Source organism: Vigna unguiculata, chromosome 1 (genome assembly GCF_004118075.2).
Source record: "Vigna unguiculata cultivar IT97K-499-35 chromosome 1, ASM411807v1, whole genome shotgun sequence".
NCBI lineage: Eukaryota > Viridiplantae > Streptophyta > Magnoliopsida > Fabales > Fabaceae > Vigna > Vigna unguiculata.
Window position 1 is genome coordinate 3,886,705 of NC_040279.1, and position 24,767 is coordinate 3,911,471.

At 31.0% G+C, this 24,767-nt stretch overlaps 1 protein-coding gene and 1 pseudogene across 2 annotated transcripts; both read left to right on the top strand.

Moving 5' to 3' along the window:
- Window positions 1-349: 349 nt before the first annotated feature.
- On the top strand, window positions 350-7,063 carry LOC114187265 (beclin-1-like protein). 2 transcript variants are annotated; one of them, XM_028075469.1, is made up of 10 exons: window positions 350-822; window positions 1,003-1,340; window positions 1,434-1,604; window positions 3,530-3,654; window positions 3,824-3,872; window positions 4,302-4,460; window positions 5,348-5,433; window positions 5,964-6,035; window positions 6,430-6,597; window positions 6,718-7,063. In XM_028075469.1, the coding sequence occupies exons 1-10, from the start codon at window positions 672-674 to the stop codon at window positions 6,890-6,892; spliced, it is 1,494 nt and encodes a 497-aa protein (XP_027931270.1). In that variant the 5' UTR covers window positions 350-671; the 3' UTR covers window positions 6,893-7,063. The 2 variants fall into 2 exon arrangements, with proteins under 2 accessions (XP_027931270.1, XP_027931278.1); XM_028075477.1 differs by having other exon boundaries at window positions 351-822; window positions 6,448-6,597.
- Window positions 7,064-11,380: 4,317 nt separating this feature from the next.
- On the top strand, window positions 11,381-18,127 carry LOC114175028 (annotated as a pseudogene).
- Window positions 18,128-24,767: the final 6,640 nt, after the last annotated feature.

The following is a 24,767-nucleotide window of genomic DNA, read 5'->3' on the forward strand; positions in this document are numbered from 1 at the left end:
AATGTATTTCTTTTCGGTGAATAGATATCTTTACGAATATTTCATGAAATAATGTTTATGTCATTCATTTAATATGTTATTGGTGTGGCGTTTAACATTAGGAGTAAGCCCCCTCGAAACACTCTTAAAACAGAAAAACAAAACAATTAAAATAGGCTTGTTCGAACTTTATACTATGGCACAAAAGTAATTTATGTTATTAGATACCATATTAAAAAATAACTATAAATCTAATTTAATAAGATAAGATTTATACTCATATATATATATATATATATATATATACACTGTAGGTTGACCTTATATTCCGATATGAGGCTTCCGGCAAACATTATTATTGTTTGAGGTGCATTTACTAGGGTGCAGGAAGTCAAAGCCCACCATAGGTTCCGGTTATTAACCGGGCTAGCGCCCCCACCCGAATCCACCAACCCGTCCAGTAACGACCCGTACTAAATTGTGCTGCCTTAGGGATCAGCGTTCAGTTACTTGCTTCATCGGAATATTCTCACCGTTTTCAGTTGCCTAGATTACTGTCTGTCACCTAAACCACCTAACCCAGGCACCATATTATTGTTACCTTTTTTGTTTTTTTTTTAAAATTATTTTATAATACAATAGCAAATCAAAAATCGTCGAATCGGGTTTCAGTGAAGGAACGAAAGAAAACGATGAAGAAGGGCGATAATAAGGGTCGGACTCGGCCCTTCCCGGTGGATCCGAACGTCCCCCGATGGGTTTGCCAGAACTGCCGCAATCCTCTCTGCATCGTCGGCGTCGACTCTTACGCTGACAAGTTCTTCAACGATCCTTCTCGCTCCGGTTCGTTAGGGTTTTATTATTGTTTTGCTAATTTAATTGATTGCCTCTTGCTATTGATTTGGCTGATTTATACGGCTGCTTATGTTGTTGATTTTGAAATAATGTTGTTATCGGCATTGGTTTTGAGTGAATAGTTGTGCTGTGGTGATTTGGTTTTTGACGAAGAGAAAATGAGTGTAGGTATGCAAGGGTTGTCCGTTCATGGTGCCAGCAGTGTGCTGAGTGCAACTAAAATGGACAATTCGTATGTTGTGCTTCCCAAGCAAAGACCCCAGGCTCTGGGAAATGCTCATCGCCCACGTGGTGATGCTGCCGCTGCTGCTGCACAGCCTGGAAAGGCGATGGAGGAGTCGTTTGTGGTTGTGTACAAGTCTGAATCGGGGACAGATGGAGGCGGGGCTCATTCGCCAGGTACTGGTGCTGATTCTGGTGGCCATTTGCATCCTCATAACTCTGGGTTTAATTCCACTATTACTGTCCTGACTCGAGCGTTTGAGATTGCCACGACGCAGACGCAGGTTTTTTGACTGAAACACGTAAATATGGAATGTATTTAATGGTTTTATTGGTTATTGGATCATAATATGTGTGTTTTTTGGGTATGGTTACAGGTTGAACAGCCTTTATGCCTTGATTGCATGAGGATTTTGTCCGATAAACTTGATAAAGAGGTTGAAGATGTGAACAGGGACATTGAATCCTACGAGGCCTGTCTTAAACGCTTGGAGGGGGAGGCTAGAGATGTCCTCAGTGAGGCTGATTTTCTTAAGGAGAAATTGAAGGTGCTCATCTGGTTTTGCCATTTCTAATCTGTGTATTACATAACTATTTATTTAATATTTAAACCATTAGTAGTGTTAACTATGGGGAAACATCCTAGTGTTCATAATCTCTTTTGACTAATATCTGAATCTTCGGCGGTTTGCATTTAATGCTATGTTAGTTTGTTCTGATATAGAGGCAGATGGGCAAGGCATAATGAACTTATTATTAATGCATAGTAATAGTAATTAGATAGGCTATTGAAAAATCCTATGCCTTTTTTCTTTTTGCCATATCTTCCAACTCCTGAAGTTGTTTCTTGTCCGCATCAGTGAAGATGCCATTTTCTCTTTTCCTCCTCCCAGTGTCTGCTCCTTTTTTTGTAGCAGTGCAGTATTGGGGTTTTTGGACATATATAAAAAGTATGTTTACCAGAGAAAAAGAAGTGTATTTATGAATATATTTCTAAAATTATATGCACCACAACAATATTTTATGCAAAAAACTTGACTATTACAATTTTTTTTTGATGATACAAAAGTTGTGCCCATAAGGATGAATACAATACGATGACATTTTAAATTTTTAAGAACTAATTTAATTTTTGAAAACCTATTTTTCTGATAAAACCTTTAAAAGACTAATATAATAAAATTTTAATCAAAACTAGTTTAGTATCAAGATTTTTTTGAATGGTTAATGTAATGATTTGTAACTTTTAAAATTAACTTGAAAGTTTAATGCAAAATTATGTTGTAGTTTCTTTTACGTAATTGAAGTTTTATAATAAATATATCAAAAAGTAGATTTTGGCATAACTCAACCTTACAAAACCAATTTGCATGCTCTTTTATATATATATATATATATATATATTATAATTTGAGAATATGTTTAGTCGATATAAGATTTATAAGACACCTTACATCAAGAACTAGACATATTGAGTGTGAGATGTTAAGGTAGATTGTCATTTTGCAAGAGAAAAAATTGGAATTTGGAGATATCATTGCTACATTTGTCAACTCTAGTGAACAATTGACTTGCATATTCACCAAGTCTTTAAGAGGAACAAAGATAGATCATGTTTGTAGTAAGTTGGGCACATATGACTTACTCGCTCTAGCAGGGAGGGGGAGTGTTATAATTATGGAAATAAGCATTAGATTCTATATAATTAAGAATATCTTGATTATATATGTATTATTAGGAGCATTTTTTATTTATTCTCATACATATCTTTGTTATTAGAAATTACCAAATCTCCCCTTTTTATTGAATTGATTCCTTTTTCTCAATATAAGTAAAGCATCCATGCTGTCTTTGAAATTTTTTTTGAAGATCCTATATCGACTAGAAATATGACTAAATTATAGTATATTAGTGGGTGCAAACTTTATCTTGCAAGTCTATTTTTTGACATTGAATTAGGATTAAAGTCCACTTTCTTAGAAAATGTTAAATATTGTTTTAACAAGAATCTTGAAAATGGTTCTTGACTTTTAGAGGCTTTAAAACACTTTGTTTCCCTGACCTTTATTGCTATTTGCTTTATGTTCTGTTTAGATACTATGAGCTTTTATTATTAATGACAACAAGGGTATGAAGTTTAAGTTAATTTTGTCGTTTTGGCAATTAGTGTGTGTGGTGTCATCCCTATCTGCTATGCAATTCTTGGAGGCAGCCATGTTGCCCAAGGTAGTTAAACTTAAGATTCTATCCAAGGTACTTAAATTTGAGATTCTATTTGAAGCGGGAATGATCAGTTAATTTTTTTTGAATTTAAAATTTACAGTTGTCTTTTTTTTGGTGGAATATGAAGTTTTGATTGGAAATGTCTTTATCCTAAGAAACAGTGGTTTTATTAAGATGATTTTCTTGATTGTACTATTAAGCTTTCTTCCAAAGCTTAATCAGTGATTTTTTACTTGGTATACCATTCAAGATTGAGGAAGAAGAACGAAGACTTGAAGCAGCCATTGAAGAAACTGAACGACAAAATGCTGAAATAAATGCTGAACTGAAGGAACTAGAGTTAAAATCAAGTCGCTTTAAAGAATTGGAAGAGAGGTACATTTTTCTCTGTACCTTGATGACATTGACATGATATTTCCTGATAAAGCATCATAATCCCAAAGTAAAATTTCAAAAAATGTAGATAAAATTGTGCTTTTTTTTATTTGGCTTATGCGGATGCTTGGTGTCAGTAATTGATTATACTTGTTTAAATGTGTAACAGGTATTGGCATGAGTTCAACAATTTTCAGTTTCAATTAATTTCTCATCAGGTTTGTCATTGTCCTGCTGCCCCCTTAACATACCATCTTGTTGGGTAGAATTCTTCTGGCATTTTGTCTGTTGTTTATGTCTTGTGCTAGTCTAGGCAAGTTCTAAAGGATCATTGTCAAATGACAAAAGTGGCTTCATCTTTTTCAATTAGTAGGTCTACTTCTACTGCTATCTTATTGGTGAAATATGCCACTGATGGCATGGAGGAAATAACATTCATTTTCAAAGGACCATCCTTCATGCATAACATTTTCTTTTCGATCCTATTTTGCGTTTGTCTTATATTATGTTCTGTGTTAATATAGGTTTCACTTATTTTGATACTCTTGTAGTAAGAATTTTATGCATGTTCAGAAAACTTTGCCTCCTTTTTCTGAAAAATATAACTTCCAAGTCTGGGAAATAAACACAAATACTTGAATTAACAGGAGGAGAGAGATGCAATCTTGGCAAAGATTGAAGTTTCACAAGCTCATTTAGAATTGTTGAAGCGAACAAATGTGCTCAATGATGCCTTCCCCATTTCTCATGATGGAGAGTTTGGAACAATTAACAACTTTCGACTTGGAAGACTCCCTAAAATTCCAGTAAGATGCTTAGCATGTTGTATTTCTGTCTTTTATTGCTGTCTCCATGTGTTATCTAGCTAATATGCATACTTGGTTTTCTCTGTAGTAACTGTTGTCTTTTTTAAAGTTTAAAATAATTGAGAAGCTACCATGTGATATAAGCAAGATGGTGTATAAGTTACTCTCTTGAGTCTTTATAATTATTTCTAGGTTTCCTTTGTTTTATACCGTGCTTTGCTCAGGCTTCTTCTGCAAGTGGAATTACAAATCAGTATTTTATGTGGTCTTATTTGGTATTAGATTAAGCTTTATAGACGGTTTGGTTATTGAGAAATTTATATTTTTGCATTCATACTCATATTTGCATTTATATCTATCATCTTAGGTAAAAACTTGTGATCCAAAGTGCTGCTGTTAGCATTCCATTCCAAGGGAATTGTAGTGCATAGTGCTAAAAGGAAAACATGTATTCACCATAAAATGAATGCAAAGATTGCCATGGCTGCTAGCAGTAGAAAATCTAGAGATGACTGGTAGTACATTATTGCATTCTGGATCAAAAATTTCTAGGTCTTAGATGTTTTGTGGTGTATGTTGATAAGAGCACTTTTATTTTAAAAAAAATCTTCTGCTACAAATTCTTTTGCTAACTGTGTCGTGCTTTTGAATCAGACAACGAATATGTGATGTTAATTCTTTCAACTTTGCAGTCATGCAGTCATGTTTTGCTTTGGAATGTTCCTTGATAAAAGAAAATATTGTAGCTGCACGTGTTCTTTTCTCATTTGGTGATTTATAGATGTTATAATTATTTGTCCTAGAGGATTTATTAATCTTAAATCTTTTTTTCATTCTACTTTGAAGTTTTGATTATGATGTTTACTTGGCTATTATGAAATGTGTAGGTTGAATGGGATGAGATAAATGCTGCCTGGGGCCAAGCTTGCCTTCTTCTTCATACTATGTGCCAGTATTTCCGACCGAAGTTTCAGTATCCTTTGTCATTAAGCATGTTGTATAAGTATAGTTACTTTTGTAAATGTAGTATAATTCTCTTTTATGTCTGCATGTATATTTGTGTGCGTGTATTGATGATCTAGTTATTGAAGCCATCTGCTAATTACTGTATTATTTTTTTCTCAAGTTCGTTCGAGTGATATCTGCCTGGGAAAAACATCACAAGGGATGATTTTAGGCTGACAAAGACTGTTGTCTTCGTAGGCATATATAGTTACTTGCTAATATCTTTTATGAAATTGAAACCAAAATTTCTTAAGTATTGCCTCTTCTGAATTGACACTACACTTCCAGGCCATTATAGTCTAGTTTTATTTATGATTTATGCTTATACTTCTTAAGTATTGCCTTTTCTTTATTTCCTCTTATGTTATTGTCAGTTTTCATATAATTTAGTGGAATGACTAGTAATATGAAACTGTGATTCTCGTATCAAACTCTTCCAACGGGAATAAGATTTTTGTTGTTCTGCTGACTTGTAACTCCTAAACTTGTTACCTTTAGATATCGAATAAAGATAATTCCTATGGGTAGCTACCCTCGTATCACAGACACCAATAATAGTACCTTTGAGCTGTAAGTATGTTTCGTTGTTCTACATTTGTTGTCATTTGAGTCTGGTTTTCTACTCCAATTGTAAAATAGAATTTGAGAGCCAAAATCAGTAGTGCAATGTGTAGGAAGGAAATCAGATCTACCAGCTGATTGATTGGTAGCAATTTCTAAATGTCTGTTGTTAGTTTTATTACTTCTGTTTATATGTATAAACATTAGGATAAACCATGGAGCTACATTGAGGTTCTTACACTATTTAAGGTATTGCCATTTACTTGGCAGTTGACTCAGGCTCTGTATGCGTGCTGAGATTGTGGTTGGTGTTATGACTTGTATAAGTTGTAAACATAACAATTTAGTAAACTTTCTGTGTTTAGTTTTGTTCTTAAACTTGGCTACTGAATCATATTAGTAGATGGTATTATGTTACCAGGTTTGGTCCTGTCAACTTGTTCTGGAGTACACGGTATGACAAAGCAATGACATTGTTTTTAGCTTGCCTCAAGGATTTTGCAGACTTTGCCAAGTCTAAGGATCAAGAGAATAACATACCACCAGAGAAATGTTTCAAACTGCCTTATAAGTAAGTAGTACCGAGTATAATATATTCATTCACTGCAGTGGTGTTTTATACTACATTAACTTTACTTGTTTTCCTGCATTAGTTTGATGATTGAGAATGTCATTTTTGGGTAATTTGTAGGATTGACAATGACAAAGTGGAAAACTATTCCATCACTCAAAGCTTCAATAAACAGGAAAATTGGACAAAATCTCTGAAGTACACACTTTGCAATTTGAAATGGGCACTCTATTGGTTTGTAGGAAATACTAATTTCCAACCTCTTTCAGCCATGGTATCTTCGCATGCATGCTGAAGTCTACAAGTGTACATAAAAATACATATCCTATAATTAGGTTACATTCACTCGTACATATCCATGCATGATACTACTTCAAAGTCTTTTTTAGAAGCTATACATACCAACCTTTTGTATCACAATCTTTGTGAGCTTCATTCTCTTTGAATAAATACCCATTTTATTCAAGGTTGTTTTTGTGATTTTGTTTCACTCTATTTTACTTGCCCATTTTCTTATAAAGCAATTAACTAAAACGTAAGATAGTACATGGAAACTCAAGTTTGTGGTAGCTAGTTATTTGAAGCATAGAAAAATTCATACATAGTACTGAATAAAAAAAATGCATTATTTATAATAATAATGTATTAAAAACTATACTTAATATAAAAGATCACGATAAACCCTACTAATGCAAAGTTAATTATTTTTGCAGTTTTTTTCCCTTTGTTTTGGAATAAAGTTAATATATTAAATATTGAAAACCGAAATAATTTTCAAATTTAGATATTGTTTATTAGATATCATCAATAATGTTTGTTAACACCATTATTATCATTTTTTAAATTAAAATAATTTAGTTTTCCTAAAACATAATATATTAAGACAAATTGAATAAATTAGTCTTTCAGAAGAAAATAGTAGAACTACTTTATCATCCTCAACATTGGAAAATAGTTTTACAGTCTAAAAAGTTAAAATTAGTATATTATTTATAATTATTATCTCATGAAGTTTTTATAAACATTGTGTTGGGTGATTGAAATAAATAATAACAGTTATATAACAAATATGCTTTTGTACTTATGAATGCAGTGCAAATAGATAATATATATCTGATTAAATATATTCTTTTTAAATGAAAAAATAGATGATAAGATAATACATAATAAGCAAAACAAATTAATCCAACTTATAAAAGTATGAATATTGAATATTGGAGATGAAAATCCCTAACACCCCATTTAATTAATACCGTAATTAAAAGAAGCGTTACACTAGAATAATATCTCAGCGCAGTCCCGGAGTTTAAAAGTAACTCCCTACAACCAACCAAAACGTGTAACGGTACCAAAAGAAACAGTTACAGAATATTCTACGGCCCTAAAAGAAAGACATGAATCAGGATCCAGCCCAGGCGTGGGCTATGCAGTGGAGTCACCACGGCCCTAAAATAAATTGATGATCATCGCGAAAGAGAAGAACCACACACACAAGACAATCAAACAAGCAAATGGTAAGCTAGAGCCAAAACCATTTCATCAATGAAATTAGATACATATTCACAGTCCATTATACATACATCATACAAGCATGTTACGACCTTCCAAGCAATACACTAAGACTCGACTCGACTCATCCGGATACATATAACCTGGTCGGATTCAGCGGATGCTTGCACTTGTGGTGGATACCTCTACTCACCCCCCGAGCTGCTCACCCCCGAGCTATGTGTTACAAGTGTTACAATGAATCAATTTCCCTCACCACAAAGTTAGTCCTTAATGAATTTCAGGCCTCCTGCTACTCTCAGTCAGTCCGCTCTAGGTGAGACTAACTGACTTCTTAGAGTGTCAGGATGCAACCTTACCTTGAATCCTTACCTAGTTATACAGATGGGGCACCACCATGGACACCCACTAACAAGAGCCATGAAATTACGTCCCAACCACTGAAGCACGACCCTGAGACCCCACCTAGAGATCTCAAGGATTTACACACTGACACGGACCAAGGATATCAATCAATAAATTAATCATTTCCATGCACATGACTCTCATGCCAATCTTCATAACCAAATTTCCTCATTCTAATTTCATGTAGAATACCATTCCAGCTCATCCATCCCTAAACATAAATATAGCATTTCACCTCATGCCAATACCGTGCCATTTTGATACCAACCATCTCATGTTCATTACATATCAAGCATTATTAAAAAAATTTATTGTTCATAACTCATACAGCCTCCTACTCATGCATACTCATTTCCCCCATGCCATCATATAATAGTACAATCAAATACAGGTCAAACACCCAAGAACAAGAAGAACACCAATCTGAAGCGAATTCTCGCCCAGCTCCTCGTTCAGGCTGAAGGGCCTCGCCCAGGCAAGAGAGACTCTCGCTCAGGCCAGCGCCCTTCGCCTAGGCGAGAACTCGAGAATCTGGAACAGTGGCCTTATGCACATTCTCGCTTAGGCGAGACGCTCCTCGCCTAAGCGAGACGCTCGCTTGCTCAAAACTGAGTGAGTCGCCTGAGCGACTCTTCGCGCGAGAAGGCCTGGGCGAGCCTATGCTCACCTCGCCTAGGCGAGATTATCAGTCGTCGCCACTGTCCGTACCTGCAACAGTTGTATTTTCACACACCAACGACAACACAAACCATTCCATGTATCCACAACAATATATCAGTTCAAGAATCATGAAAATACAAACAAAACAAACCGCAATCGCATTAAACAAAAGGGTTCTAGCTTCCCTTACCTGGAAGTAGCTAGAAAGTGCCTCAACTCTAACTAGCGGAGCACGGCAGCTCAAAGAGTGGGCTTGCGAACTAAACAAGACAGTGGAACAGAGTTAGGAACTAAGCTCACGGTGAAACCCTACTGTAAAACGAACATATAATCAGGGAGGAGAAGTGTAAGCTGAGGGATAACTTACGTGGAGCAAGAAGGGGTTGAACACGCTTGGAGATAACTGAGGTATAAACCCTAGCGGGAAGTCGCGGCTACTCTAAGGGACAAGGATGTTGTTTTCTGTAAAATGAAGGAAGTGATGTGTTAGGGCAGACTTAAGAATCTGGTTTCTCCTTACTGGGTCAGCCCTTAGGCCCAATTCACAAAGACAACCCTTATAATTTAGGACAGAAAAGAACAAAAATTTTAATGGACCTTACGCTGTCCCTTGATACCTGTTCCACTTCTCGTATAAAATAAATTAATCTGACAAAATTTCTTTTTGTTTGGTTTTCCAACTTTTCATTCTGTCAAATTATTAGATTCGTAATATCCACAACATTTATTTACCATAAATCCTGAAATAACTTTATTTCATATAATGATTTTTGTCATACTTTTTCTTTATTTTTTTAACGATGTATTGTATTTAAAAAATACAAATTAAAATCTCATACAATTAAATAATTTATTAATACTTTTTTTACATAAAAATGTTCAATTCTTAATTTTGAATATTCAATAATGTAAATTTATCTTCATTTTATTTTAATATTTATGTAATTATTATTTTTTAATATATGATCTTGAAAAATAAAATAAAACGTGTCTTGATTTGACATAGAATCTTTAATAATTTCAAATTTTTTATTGTAATTTTTTTAAAGGACAACCGTAACAAAATGTTAAGGAATTAATATTAATTTGTTAAGAAATTAATAAGGACAAACGTACCAAAATGTTAAGGAGAATAAAAAATAAATAAATTTATACCCATTAAAGAAAATGAGATGAAATTAGTAGCGAAGGAAATTTTTTCAATAGAAAAAGCGTGAAAAATAAAATAATACTTTTATCTCAAAAATATTAATAAAATATAAATTAAAATTTATTTATAATAATATATAAAAAGACGTGTATACATCTCATTTTTCCAATTTTATTTTTAATTATTATTTTAAAAATTAATTATTTTATAAATAATTTATCTTTAACCATTATTTTAAAAATTTCTTATATTTTTAACTCTTATTCTAAAAACCTTTTTATATATATATTTTATTTTCTTAATTTTATATTTATCGACTATTTTAAAAATTAATTATATATTTATTATTGATTTTAACTCAAATATTTATAAAAATTAAAAAAATCAAAACACACGTTCACGGAAACATTTGTTTATCGCTAATAATTATATAGAAGACTACATTTTTCAGTACTTTTTTTATACAATAGCTGAGTGTCTATATTTTTTTAATATTAATATTGTAAACTAATAATATACATATATATATATATATATATATATATATATATAAATTGATTAAGTTAATATATAAAAAATAATAAAAATAATGAAAAATGAGTGTTAATGGTAAAAAATAAAATTACAAATATAATGAAAAAAAATAATGTGTGAAAATTTTATACAAAATAACAGTTACTTTTTGAGAAAAAGTTAATTATAAAGAGCAGAATGAAAAAAAAATTGTGTACATCAAAACAGATATATTCATATGTAAAAAAGGAATAACTGTCATTACCAATTGTTATTATTGAGAATGCTGTAACTTTTTCTCATACATTTTGTTTTCTTTTTTATTTTTATGAATGTAACTAATTTTGGTGGTTTGTAAAACAAAATATCCAATTTTATCACAGTCATGAAAATTACAAGTAATCTTATTATATAACTATAAATTTATAAAATTAGTAAAATATAATTTTTTATATACAACTTTTTAATAATTTTAATATAAATTTAGAAACCATTTTTTTTTCATTATAGATATTTTTTGTTTATAGTAAAAGGGTGTTACAGGAGTGCTTATGTTCCAGTATTGGGCACAGTTGTTTTAGTAAATCACCCTCTAAGTTGATCCCAATTGGTTTGTTCGGTTCATGTTTCGTTAAGCTCTCCAAGATCTCCCGAGCTCGCTGTGATCATCAAGCCCCTCATGACCATTTATTCCTAGATGCATTTTGACATCGTAATTTTCTAAGTATTTGTTCACATGATGCTGAATTTGAATCTTTTTTTTTTTTTTTTTATTTGGACTTGGTGCTGTGAGGATACTGAGTCTTGTGAGACTAACTTGAAGTTAGGCAGTAACTTTAAATGTTTGATTTTTTTTAAGGGTGGTTTGGTTTCTCATTTGAAAGCATTATATGCTTCTGCTTGAATCCCTCCTAGTGGATTGAAAGAGATATTGGACATGTATTGTTTGTTTATACACAGGAGAGAAATGTGGAAGAGAACAGAGTTCACTCACAATTGGTGCGAGGGATTGATAAGGGTATCCAGAGTTGGGAACAATTGGTGGTGATGCCTTGGCCTCTTCAGTGGACTTATGACTGCTTCAATTAGTTCCTATTAATCTATATGTTGTGTTTTCTTTACTTTGATAATTCTTATTTTATGCTATTGTTAATTAATTTTTTCTACATTTTTCTTCAATAAGATGTTGATTATTGTTTTGGTTGAACATTTTAGTCTAATCTCAGTTCTGCATTTAGTTACTTGATTTGGTTGTGTTTTTTTTTCTTTTATAATTCTGCCCAAGTCTTGGCTTATGTCTTGTTGTTGGCTTAATATTTAGCCTTTGCTACGATGCCTTATGTATTCTTATTGTACGATTCTCTTAAGCTGAGATATAAATAATGTTGTAAATATCCGGTGTTTTTGTGCAGAAGCTTGATGATTTGATCCCACCAATCCACAGTTTTTAATTTCAAATCCTGTGTGTTGTAAAGGGTAAGTTTCTTTCTTACAATTCTTTAACTGTTTGTTCATAATTAGAATGCATACCCAGATTCAATGTAACAATAGAGGGCTATGATTTGATTGAAATATCATGATAGGTGTAGGATCAAAATAGAGCATAAGAGTAGCAAATATAATTATCCCAGTAGTCAAAATATAACCCGTTATTTATTTGTTTTGTAGATAAAATATGTGCTGAGTTTGGAATTAACGAGTTTAATAACATTAAGCTTTATTAAAGGGTGTGAGTTTGTATTTATTGACTCTGTAAATTTGTGTCTTGAATTCTGGTTATGCTTTGGATAGAAGATATATGCATCTAGAGTAATGAAGAAAAAGCAATGTGGCAACAAATAAAATCAAGAAAGAACAGCTGTAAGACTATAAATTCACAACATTTGTGATGTGTCTACAACAGATCTATTTATATAGGCACTAGAATTTAGGGTTTTTAGTCATATGTTTCTCACAATCATATTTATATAGGAAATCTGATTTGAGCTATCTATTTCCCTATTCACCAGGATCTTCTTAATCATTGAACTAGGCAGGATACACCTTTATCCCCTATATATCAGGTAAGTGTGTGATTAGTCTTCTTTAGATTTCCACTTTCTCAGGTTGCGAAGACTGTTTATATATCCCAAGTTGTGTAAATTTTAAATAGGACTGGGGTGCGAGTGGGGGGTTTGCATTCCATTGGATCAGTTATACTTATATATAGTCACTGTGGTGGGATTGGAGTTGCTGTCATGTTTGGATAGGAGGGTTTAGCATGATGTGCGTAAGGATTTACACCTATATATGTTGGTGTCTAAGGAAACAAAGGAAGCACTTGTCCATTGCTGATCCTCTTGGAAGGACTGCTAGTTGTACAGAATTGACTTCTCCACGAGTTTTGGTTTTCAGGACCATTGGAGTGCCCCATTCCCGCAACAGCTGAAGCTGATATAGAAGATGGTTTATGAAGGAATGGTCGTATTGATGAACCAGAAAGGATTCGAAACTCTTGGCGAAAACTTGGAGCAAGAATTGCTTAAAGGATTAAAACTCACTTAGCCAAAAGTGCCGTATATGGGTGCCATGAAGCCTGCATTTGAGGGGATGACCATATGACTGTTTTGTATACTAAGCCTTCAGATGGGGACATGGCAGCAGCAACTAGCCACTGGTTTCCTGGTGGGGGGTAGACATAGCTTGTAGATTGTTTGGAATTTGTATATGAGGAGGCTATTGAAGATTTGCTCAATGAAGGCCATAGTCTGGCAGCTGATTAGCATGGCCTTTGGTTTGACACAAGGAATGGGAATCTTCCCAACTGCACTGGTTGTTGCATGCTTTGCTGTAGTAGTCTTCACGGATTTACTGCCAAGTTTAACAACCGATGGTGGTTTTCACCTGCAAAATCAGATTGAAATTTCTTGGTTGTGGATGTTTTTGGTGGTGGCTTGTTATGTAAAAGGTTACCTACAAGCAATAGGGTGAGCCAGCAATTAATCTTTGTACCCACTTCCAAGAAGTGTGTAGTTACTTCTCATATTATGATGAGTGAAAACCGAGTTGCATATATTTAATAGAACAAACAGTTGAGAATATTTAGTTTGGCAAATTACCTTTATCAGTCCATGCAACTCAAGTCTTGCATGGCAAAACTTTCTGTTGGCTGAATATTGCAATGTGAGTATCAGGTCAAATTAGGGATCAAAATATAAAAGACCATGTTTAAAAGAATAAATGGTTGAAAAGCGAACAACATGAGGAACTAATGCACTATATTCAATCTGCATTGAAATTTGAGAATTTTGCGGCTGTAAGTTTGGATGATGAATCTTGTCCATGATTAAAAAGAATAGGAAAAGGGCTGATGTGGAATTGAGTTTTGGAACTTTTTCTTCAAATGTATGAGATAAGGTGACTAATGTTAGAAAAAGGCTAGTTGATGAAAAGAGTATTAAAATCCACAGGTGTTGTGCCTAAAAAATAAAATAAATTCATGTTAAAAGATGCACAGATCTCACCAACTTATAGAAATGATTTAAGGCATAGTAAGCTGCAAATGCACTCAATATTCAATTTTCAGTCTCAGGGATAGGGATTACTCTAAAGAATTGGTGATTAGGTCTTTAGTTTTGTCTATGTATGAGATATTACTTTTCAGGCTTTCCCTTCATGAAGAACTTTTTAAGTTGGGTCCAGTTTGAGTAGTTCATAATAAGTGGTGTACTTAGCCAAACAAACTCGGTGAATAAAGAGACTATTTTCATAGAATCCTTAGCCACCAGAAGTGTTTCTTTCTTTACCTTGGGGACATTGTGTCTTCTTTTGCTTTCCATCTCATTTACTATGATTCAAATTTATTTTCTGATAACAAATCTGTTCTCGACTGATAAATTCCATAACATCTCAAAAACTGTTGTACAGATTTTTCCAGCTCTCATCAATTCCGAGTTTCCATTATCCTATGATTTGTCTCATTATAATAGTAAAATTTCTACCTTTTTAGTGACAGTTTTGTAATCTCCTTCTAGTGCTTAATCAAACTTTGATTTGTCTCATTCTAATTGTTATAATGCGGCAATGGTTGGTTTTATGCATTGCCATGGCATTTGCACAAACAAATACTTGTAACATGTATATATTGTATGTACAGTTTTTCAAATCTGATGTGACACTGTTCTTTTACGACCATATAGGAATTGGTTATGGTGAAACTTACTTAGTGTTTTGCTTCATTATAAAAGGTGTGCCTTTCTTAATGGTTGAGCATTACCAGCAGAAAGTAATGAAATCCCATGCCAAGTCCTGTATGTGCAATCTTTTAAAAAAATTATTTTCGATCACATTTAGTATACAACCACCGTGGATTTATCATTGCAAATATCATAGAATAAGTACATAAAGGGCTAAGTTGCGAATTAAATGGGGGAGCTATTTGTTTTTGTATCATAAAATTGAGCTATACAATTGCATAGAAACACACACAGGAATTGCTTATTAAAGCTTTTTATAATTCTTCGATTATTATATTTGTTGAGGTACCATAAGTTTTATCAGTTTCATGTGCAGATCTTCGTATGTTATAAAGTTTAGACTGAAATGGAGGCACTGAAATCATGTTATGGTGATGGATCTTCTGATTCAGATTCGGAATCTGCACCTTCAGCTCCAACCTCTGCTCCCCCAGCAGTATTCACACCCTTGCCACCACCTCCTATCTCTCTCCTTGACCCGTCAACATTTCTTGGTATTCTAGGTTTTAAGCTGATTTTATTTACTCATTATTTGACGAAAAAAGAGAATGAAGCTTTTATCTTGTTGGATATGTTTAGGCGATCCAATAGGAAATAATAAGAATTGCAAGTTTTACCAACCTCAAAATCTTAGTTGATGTTACAATACAACTTTTTTCTGAATTCATAAACTCATATTTCTTATGATGGAATTTCATTATAACCAACTTTATTTCTTCTTATGTGCTAGTATGCTTTGTTTCTTTTGTAGACAACTATTCATGGTTTTTATGGTAAATGTTCTATAGATATGCAGACAGGTCAGACAACAAGAGTTAGGAGCTTCCCTCATGTTGATGGTAACTATGCCTTACATGTTTACATACCAAGTAAGTGAGTTGTGATCTTTGAAAGAATTTGTCTTTGTAAACATATCATTATATGTTTTTCTCGTGATGGTTTTTCTGCTGTGGTGAATTTTATTGAATTTACTCTATCCATTTGTCTGTGCACATTAGAATGCCTCACATTTAGATTTACCTTGCGCTTAGGCCTATTACTTTCTAAGTGTAACATCTAACCCCAACAATGGAGAGATTAGGTACTCGTTGCCATGAGAAGCGTCAAAATCTAAAAGGAAACGAAGAATCCTAGAAACATGAGCTAGGAGAGTTCTGAACAATGGAATAGTGTTATCTCGTTAGTTTTAGCACTTTGGCCCACTGCCAAACAATTGCTCAGCAGAATTTCTTTGTTGAGCAACCTTTCTAATCTTGCACACTGTCCATATTTCACTCAGCATGGATGCTTAGTTGAATGAATCTTTGAGGAGCTTACTTGCTAGTTCAGTTTCATTCGGCAACAAAAGTTTGTTGAGCAATTCTTCAAAAGTCATCTTAGCTTCTTCTATCTCTTTTGTCTTGGGTTGATACCTTCATATTTTTCCTCCTTCCAAAAAAATTCTCCAATCCTCAAATGTAGCCTTTGAAGCCACATAATTTCAATATTTGTATGCAAGAATTGAATGAATTTTTGGATAAGCATCGCTCTAGACTGAAAATAATCATTAAAATAATCATTACAGTTAACATTTCATCTCCATCGAAGAAAGAACTATCTGCTTTCTTGAAAAAAGTGTCATCTCGGGTACCAAATCTTAATGTTGTTGATGTTGATGTCCCATTAAACATCCTGTGCCAACATGATGAGAAGCTCGAACAAGTTGCCTTGGGAAGAGAATTTCACATAAGTTTGGGAAGAACTGTTCCAATACGAGTGCACCAGATTGACTCGGTGATCTCAATGCTCAAACAGAAGCTTCACATCCAACGCCAGTCAGTTTTAGTTCTTCTATTCTTCACATGAAATGTTCTTTTCCACCTGTTTTCCTCATTGTTTCCCTCTGAAGTAGGTATTGGATTGACTTTAACAAGTGGGAGGTCTTTGTTAATGATGATCACACACGCACCTTTCTCTCGGTAGAAGTTGTTCAAAGAGGGTTAATAGAGGTATGATTTGTGGCCTTCATTTTCTGTTTGCATGCCCCTGTTACTTGTTTTACTCTTAAATCATACCCCAGTTGGAATTATGTGTTGCACTTTTCTCTTAAATGTGTATTGATAGTGGCTTAATATTTGTACCTTGGTTTGTTTTCTATAAAGCTGCTGATTTAGAACATGTTAATGCTCTCTTGGTAACGGAAATCATTTCATTAGTAATATAGCAATAGAAAGTTTGAAAAATTGCATTTGAAACTGGATTAAATCATTAGGGTGACATGAAAAACTGAATAAAATAAAGATGGAAATGTAAATTCTCAAAACTCGGTACATTCTTGCATCGGAAGTTGCACATACATAATTGGGAAAAGACTAGAGATGGGATGAGAACATCTGGAAAACAGAGTTGATATGTGAAAAGACTACTAATTTCTCACTGTTTAATCTTATGCCAATTCATTCTCTCCATCTAGTTTATCAATTAATGTGAAATGTGTTTTTTCTTACCAATTAATTGCAGATTACAAAGCAAATTGAAGCAGTGAATACAATTTACAGACTCCATAATCTTCCTGAGTTTTAGAAGGTCAGAAGTTTTGTTGAGTAATGCTGCCACCCTAACCACTGCATCATAACTACTGTCTTATCTCTGTTTTTGTTCTGGTATTTGAACTTGAACTACACTTTACAGGATCCACGTCCGCACATATCCCTGGCATGGTCACTTGGTGACATTGCCCATTCACTGAAGAAAGTTGTGGACGAGGAAATGAAGTGTGCTGCGGGAAAATGCAAATTCAAAGGTATTGAATGTAAGATTGGCAAGAAAGCATATGCAATATGCAAAATTCCGGATGAACAATAATAATTCGTGCTTAATATTTCCTAAAATGTTGTGTTTTCTTGGTTTGGTGGCAACCTGATCATGAATAGATTACCAGGGAGATGTGAATGTGTAACTTGGTTATTTATTCCTTGTGTGTTGTAGACTAGACCAAATGCTGGTAGGAGTTCATCAAAGCTTTGTAGAGATTACTTCGTGAAATATTGTTGTTACTGCTGACATATTCAGAGACGAATTGTATGCTCACTTTTCTTCCATTGCATTGTTGTATTATTTTTTTATTAAATTAAAATAAAAATAAAAGAATACACCGTTTGAAAAGAAAAGAAGACCATAAAAAGAAGTAATTGTTTGAACAATAGGAAAGATACCCAAATTGCTTCTTACACCCCATTATTTCTTCTTCCTGTACATCCCGGGATGTGTAAAAGACAAAAATTAAGTAATTGGCTATTATTTTCTGCATACCCATGATTACTACTACCTGTACGCTCATGATTACCAACTGCACCCCCCACAATAATAGGAAAAGATTTAAACACCCTTCACTGTATTACAGCGCTACTGTCATTGCTTCCACCATCACTGTTGCTGTAGAGAAAGAAAAAGAGGGGGAGAAGAACGCTGTAGTGGAAGAGGAGAAAATGCCAGAAAAAAAAAAAAACTTGTTCTTAAAACTTTTTTTCAGAATGTATTTTAAATGTTTCAGAAACCTTTTTTTTTTTTCAGAACACATTTTAGGGATGTTTAAAAAAATCATTCTGAAAGACATTATATGCATTCCAGAAAGTTTGCTTTGAAAATCCGATTCTGGAAAACCTATTGTAGAATGTATTTTATATGATTCGAAAATTCCATTTTGGAAACTTCATTCTCGAAATTCTATTCCAGAATTTCATTTCGAAAGTATTATTCCAATATTTTTGAAAAGCCTGTTCCGGAACATATATTCTGGAACTATATCAAATAATAAAATGGTCATTTTGAAAATTTGAAGGGTACACCGAGAAATTGCGGGAGTGCAGAAAGTAAAGCCCATTTGTATAATAGCCTAATTCTATCACATCCTATCTTATTTATGTATTAAAATTATAATAAAAGAACAAAGGATTAAAATAAATAGTGTAATGTGGGACTCCAACCATAAGTTTCCTTTTATGTATGAAAATAGTCATTTTCATTATTTGGGTTTTGAATATAATTTGAGTGATGAACTTAAATTTCTTTGATTGATTTTTGTATATAGCATGTCAGAAGATAAATGATTGCAAAAATAATCATTAGAATATCAATTAGGGTATTATTCATTGATATTTTCTTGATAATAACGTTATTAAAAATATTGTTCTTATTTTCTCACACTAGAAAGAAATGTTACAAAATTCCTCAGACTAAGACATTACCTAAACAATTAATTAGCTGTATTTCAGGTCTTCCTGTATTGTTAATTACGTTATTATTCTGATAATATAATTATTCTGATAATAATAGAACCGTAAATGATATTGTTAAATTCAGTGACATAAATATTTTAAAAAAAAGAACAATTAAGATTGAAAAATGTTAACACTTGCAGAATTCATAAAAAGGTGAAAAAGTGAGTACTTGACCAACTTTTCATGATTTTTTTTTTCCAATTTTGAAGAACTTGTTTACAACGTTTTGCAGAGAGATTATAGACCTGTAACTCCCCTATCATAAATACTACACTATATATCAAATTAAGCTAAAAATAAATTAACTCTAACTTCCAAAATACGGGTTATAATTATAACTAGTTAATCTTTAAATATTTTTTATAAAGTACAATTTATTAATAATAACAATCTTTTCAAAAAACTATTATTAATAATAACATGAAATGATTCAATTCAAATTCAAAACATTTAAATATCTTAAAAGTTTTGAAATTTGCTATCCAAACATAAGATAAAGAATCATGTCAATCATGCATGTATCATGCGAAACAATTTTCTTTTCTTTGGGTGGCCATGACACATGATGAGAACTATTATTTGTATTACCATTATTTTTATTATGTATTCGTATTTTTTAAATATTTATATTGTATTATAAATTAATAATATATAAATTAATTAAGTTAATATATAAGAAGAAAATAATAAGAATAATAAGAAGCATGTGAATGTTAGTAGTAGAAATCACAAATATATATTAAAAAGAAAGAAAGAAATTCGTCAGTTTAATACAAAATATTTAAAAAAAAGGTCAGTTAATAATTATATTATAAAGAATAAAATAAAATTAAAAGTTATATATACAAAAGAGGTAATCTCTTCACATATAAATATAGATATATAGTAATCTCATTAAAATTTTAAACCAACATTAAAATTGTCATTATACTTTGTTATTTAAATAATTAAAATTTGAACTACTAACTTATTAAATTTATATTAATATTAATATTAATTAGAAAACATTTTAAAAATTTGAAAAACCAACTCGAATAACAAGGAGTCAAATTTCAACAGGGTTTTCAGCCAGCACACAAAAACAACCCCACCCCACCCCACCAAAGAATAAAATCAATTTAAAATAAAAGTAACTTCAATTATATTAATTAAATTATCCCAAATGTTTCAACCATAATACAGATGACTATATCTTTTCTAAATGCTAATGAAAATGAGTCAGAAATAATTTATCTCAAATAATAAAATACTAAATAAGATTTGTGGTAGAGTGAATACTAATAAAAATGATGAAAAATAAGAACACAACTGAAATATCAATGAATTTAATAGCTATAATTTTTTCTAATTTGCAAGAATGTATAAGAAATAACTATTAATAAATAAAAATAATAAATTATTATAATCACAAATAAAGATATAATATTTTAACGTGAAAAACTCCTTGATGAAAACAAGATAAATATCTAAGAGTCGTCCAACAAAAAACAATAGTTTTACTATGATAAAAAAGAATAAAAAAAAATCTTAATCAATTGGATAAAATAGTACTAACATCCAAATAAATAACAAAGAAACAAAACTTATAAATAAAGAATAAAGAATATAAAGAAAACTTAAATACATGGTAATGCAAACTGAATTTCTCCTAATTCATACCTCGTATCAACAAACTATGAAAGAAATTCATATAAGATCAATGATAATATCTCCTATATAAAACATTAAAATATTATATTTTTAGTTTTATTTTTTCTTATATATTATTATCTCCCTTTTCTTTACTTAAAATAAGGTTCCTTAATCACATTTAAATTCTTCACCGTCTCTTTTCACATGTGAGATGGGAGGATGTCACATATTACACTTTTCACTTAAAAAATGTGTTACTTACAAATGGAGAATGATATTTTGATTACTAAATTTTGACAACTTTCTCTTACAACATTATGTGTAATTTTTTAAGTGGTTTTGGAATATTGAAAATGAGAGAATGAAGAAATAAAAAACCATTTAAAAGATGCCACCTAAGGTTATAAGAAAAAGTCATAACACTTCTTTCAGATGACGTCATGAAGCAACTTATATATAATAGACTTGACATTAAGTCCTTAAATTTTTTCTATAATAATGAATTCAAGGGTTTTTTTATTTTTTATTTATATTATTCAACTTTCTGATTCACACCTGCTTTCCTACTATACTCCTTTTGTCTTCACATTTTATATGACTTATAATTTATAAAAAAAAAAAATGATTAAATATGGCATCATATGAACCCACTATCTCATCATGAACCTTTTATGAATACAAAGCATTAATCTCTGTAGTCACTTTTAGTTGAAAGACAAAGCTTCGTAGGGAGATGAAAAATAAAGCAAGTGTGACAAAGAAGAGAACTTGGAGTACACTTAGTAACGCATCATAGTGAGTTTTCGTAAGAGAAAAAAATGCAAGAACAAGATGTTTTCTTTTCTCAATTATGGAAAATGTACACAATTAAGGTGAGGCTAAATAAATACATGTCCATATAAAGTACAACTTTATAGTAAGTAAACATATACTACCACTTTATATATTTTTATATATTTTTTCAATATTTTAAAGTGTGACTCATTGATTAGAAAATAAAATTGTTATTTTCTCTCATTGCATTATTTATATTTGTTCTATTTTCCTAAATTTTTCAATTCATTATTTAAAAAAAAAAAGACAGGAAAAGTCTAACGAGAAAAAAACGTTCACACCTTTTTCTTGTATCATATTTATGACTTTATTTTATAACCTTTTTATTTGTAGTGACAACTTTGCAATAGATAAACAAATTAATATTGATTATGATTTTATTGTTACTTGATGGCATTATTATGTTTTAAAAATTGAGATACTTAGTTGAATATTTTATTAATAATGCCATTTCATATATAAATAAAGAGAAATATTGAATTACGTGGGTTAAATTTATCAATTTTAATAATAATTATCTTAAATAAGATCAACTGTGATTTGCGATTATATGAAATAGACTCTTGTAATAGAATCTTGAAATCATATTAACTACAAGTCTTAAATGATATGTAACTACTTACTGAAAATGTTCTGTTAGCTACTTTGAATTGTAATATTTGTCGAGACTTTTATTTTTATTTATACGTCATTTTTAATATTTAGGATAATATTTATTTATTTATTTATTTTTATTAATTATGTCTTTAACTTAATTTCACCTTTTGGAAATTGTACTTCTTAATGTTTCTATGATAACAAATTACTCAGTATTATTGTTTTTTCTTTCTTACATTTATTTGTTTATAAACAAAGTTTATTGATGTTTATTTAAATATTCTATCATAATTCACATACTCACCTGATAATTAAAATTAAGATTCAATCATAAAATATTACTAAATAAGTAAATATTCTTGAATTAGGAATATAAGGATTACTAATTTAAATGTGTTTAATTGCAAATATTGATAAATATATATTTAATTTCTTTGCTGTCAAAATGGTAAATAATATCTATAAATACATGTACAATATTTTTATATTATCAGATTTCGAATAATATATAAGATACTTAAATTTAAAAGAATAACAGAGAAAATAATAAAATAAATAGTCTAAATCAAATAGTTTTATCAAATCTTAATGTTCTAAAGTAAAGAACATAAATTCCTTAATTTGAGTGTGAATGGATCTTTAAACAAAATAAAGTTTAAGTCTAATTTAATCTTATAAAATTATTTGTAAGATATGATTTATATTTATTAATATATTATAAACTCGTTTATGTTTAATAAATGTGGAATTTTATATATATATATATATATATATATATATATATATATATATATATATATATAATCTGAAAGTATAATATGATATAGTGTTATATAATATATATATATATATATATATATATATAAATAATAAAGAATAATTTAATTTTTATTTTTTAACATATTTATATTTATATCTTTATTTTATAAATTTTATTTCCAGACTTTATGTTACAATTAAGGTTTAATATCAACTTCATTCCATAAATTTATAATTATTATTTAATGGCTTTTTTAATTTATTTTTAACTTTGTCTCTATATTTAATTTAATTTATGTATGGAGAATGACATTCACTCTACTTTAAAAAATTATGTTATTTCCTATGTTGACTTTCTTGGAACATGTGCAAGTTGGAGGCCTTCCACAAGGTAGAGGTTGACTGCACAAATATAAACCTCAGAGATTTTTTAAGCAATCTAGGACCACATTAATTATAAATAAATTAAGAAAAATATTGAATAATTACTACTTATATAAACTTTATTAGAAACGTTATTATGTTTTATTTTTCTTTCTTATATATGTGTCTTTATCCTTTGTTTCATTATTATAATGATATCCAAGGTTGATTTGTGAACAAGAGTTGTTATAACACGATTCAATTTGAGTAGATGTTTGATATTCTCCTTATAATCGACCTATCTATACTTTTTTCTTTTTGCATCATCTGAATTATGTCATGACCTTATATTTTTGTGCATTACTCTCTCTTCTTTGTTTTTGTTTATGTTCTAATTTGGTTTTGATCATATGCTTTATTTATTTTTGTTATTTTTTATTCTATTGTGTAATGAAATATGATTGGTGAACACTATAAAAAAAACATATTTTAATAACAAAAATTCGTTGATAAAAAAATTATCAATGGTAAAAAATTTGTTGGTAAAATGTTCGTCGATAAACTCTACTAATGGATTGGAAATTTCATTGGTAATTATCAACGACCAAATAGGTAATTCTATCGGTAAATATCACAATTTCTTCTTCCTCCTCTCCCTACTCTTCTTCTTCTTCTTGTTCTTCTTGATAGAGGATTATCCCTAGATTCCATACAAGAAGAACTTGAAGATGAACCTTTACAATTCAAAGAACCTATGACAAGGGCAAGAAGCAAGAGATTGGAAAATCACATCTATTCAAGACTCTTGATACTACAAGCAACTGCAAGTGGAAATTCAAAGGATGTGAAGATCATGGATTGGAGCACTTTTGAAGGATAGTTATTAGGAAATTAATTTATATTTTCAAACTTTGGGTTTTCTTTTAGAAAATAAGTTATGTTTTTGGGCTTTGGGCTTTCTTTTATAAATTAGTTTATGTTTTAGTTTGGGCCTTCTTATAGGGCTCTTAGGTTTTCTTAAACTCATGTGCCTATATTTAGAGGTACTAGAAACTATTGTAGACACTTTTAGTCATATATTGAATTTGATTTCATTAAAGAGAGGATTCTCTTTGTTCTTGGCTTAGGCCTCCGGTTCTTATCAAAGATTAACATCTTTATGGTAAATCTTCACTTGACTTATCAATCTGCTAGATTGTGGCGTCCTTCATATTTATCTTATTCCGCGTTCTTCTCTGATTTATTCGTGTCGTG

Excerpts from the sequence above, each read along its gene's own strand:
- LOC114187265 (XM_028075469.1), top strand. The coding sequence starts at position 672 with ATGAAGAAGGGCGATAATAAGGGTCGGACTCGGCCCTTCCCGGTGGAT. Across the intron at positions 4,461-5,347 it reads GAAGACTCCCTAAAATTCCA|GTTGAATGGGATGAGATAAA; the intron begins GTAAGATGCTTA and ends TGAAATGTGTAG. Across the intron at positions 6,598-6,717 it reads TGTTTCAAACTGCCTTATAA|GATTGACAATGACAAAGTGG; the intron begins GTAAGTAGTACC and ends GGTAATTTGTAG.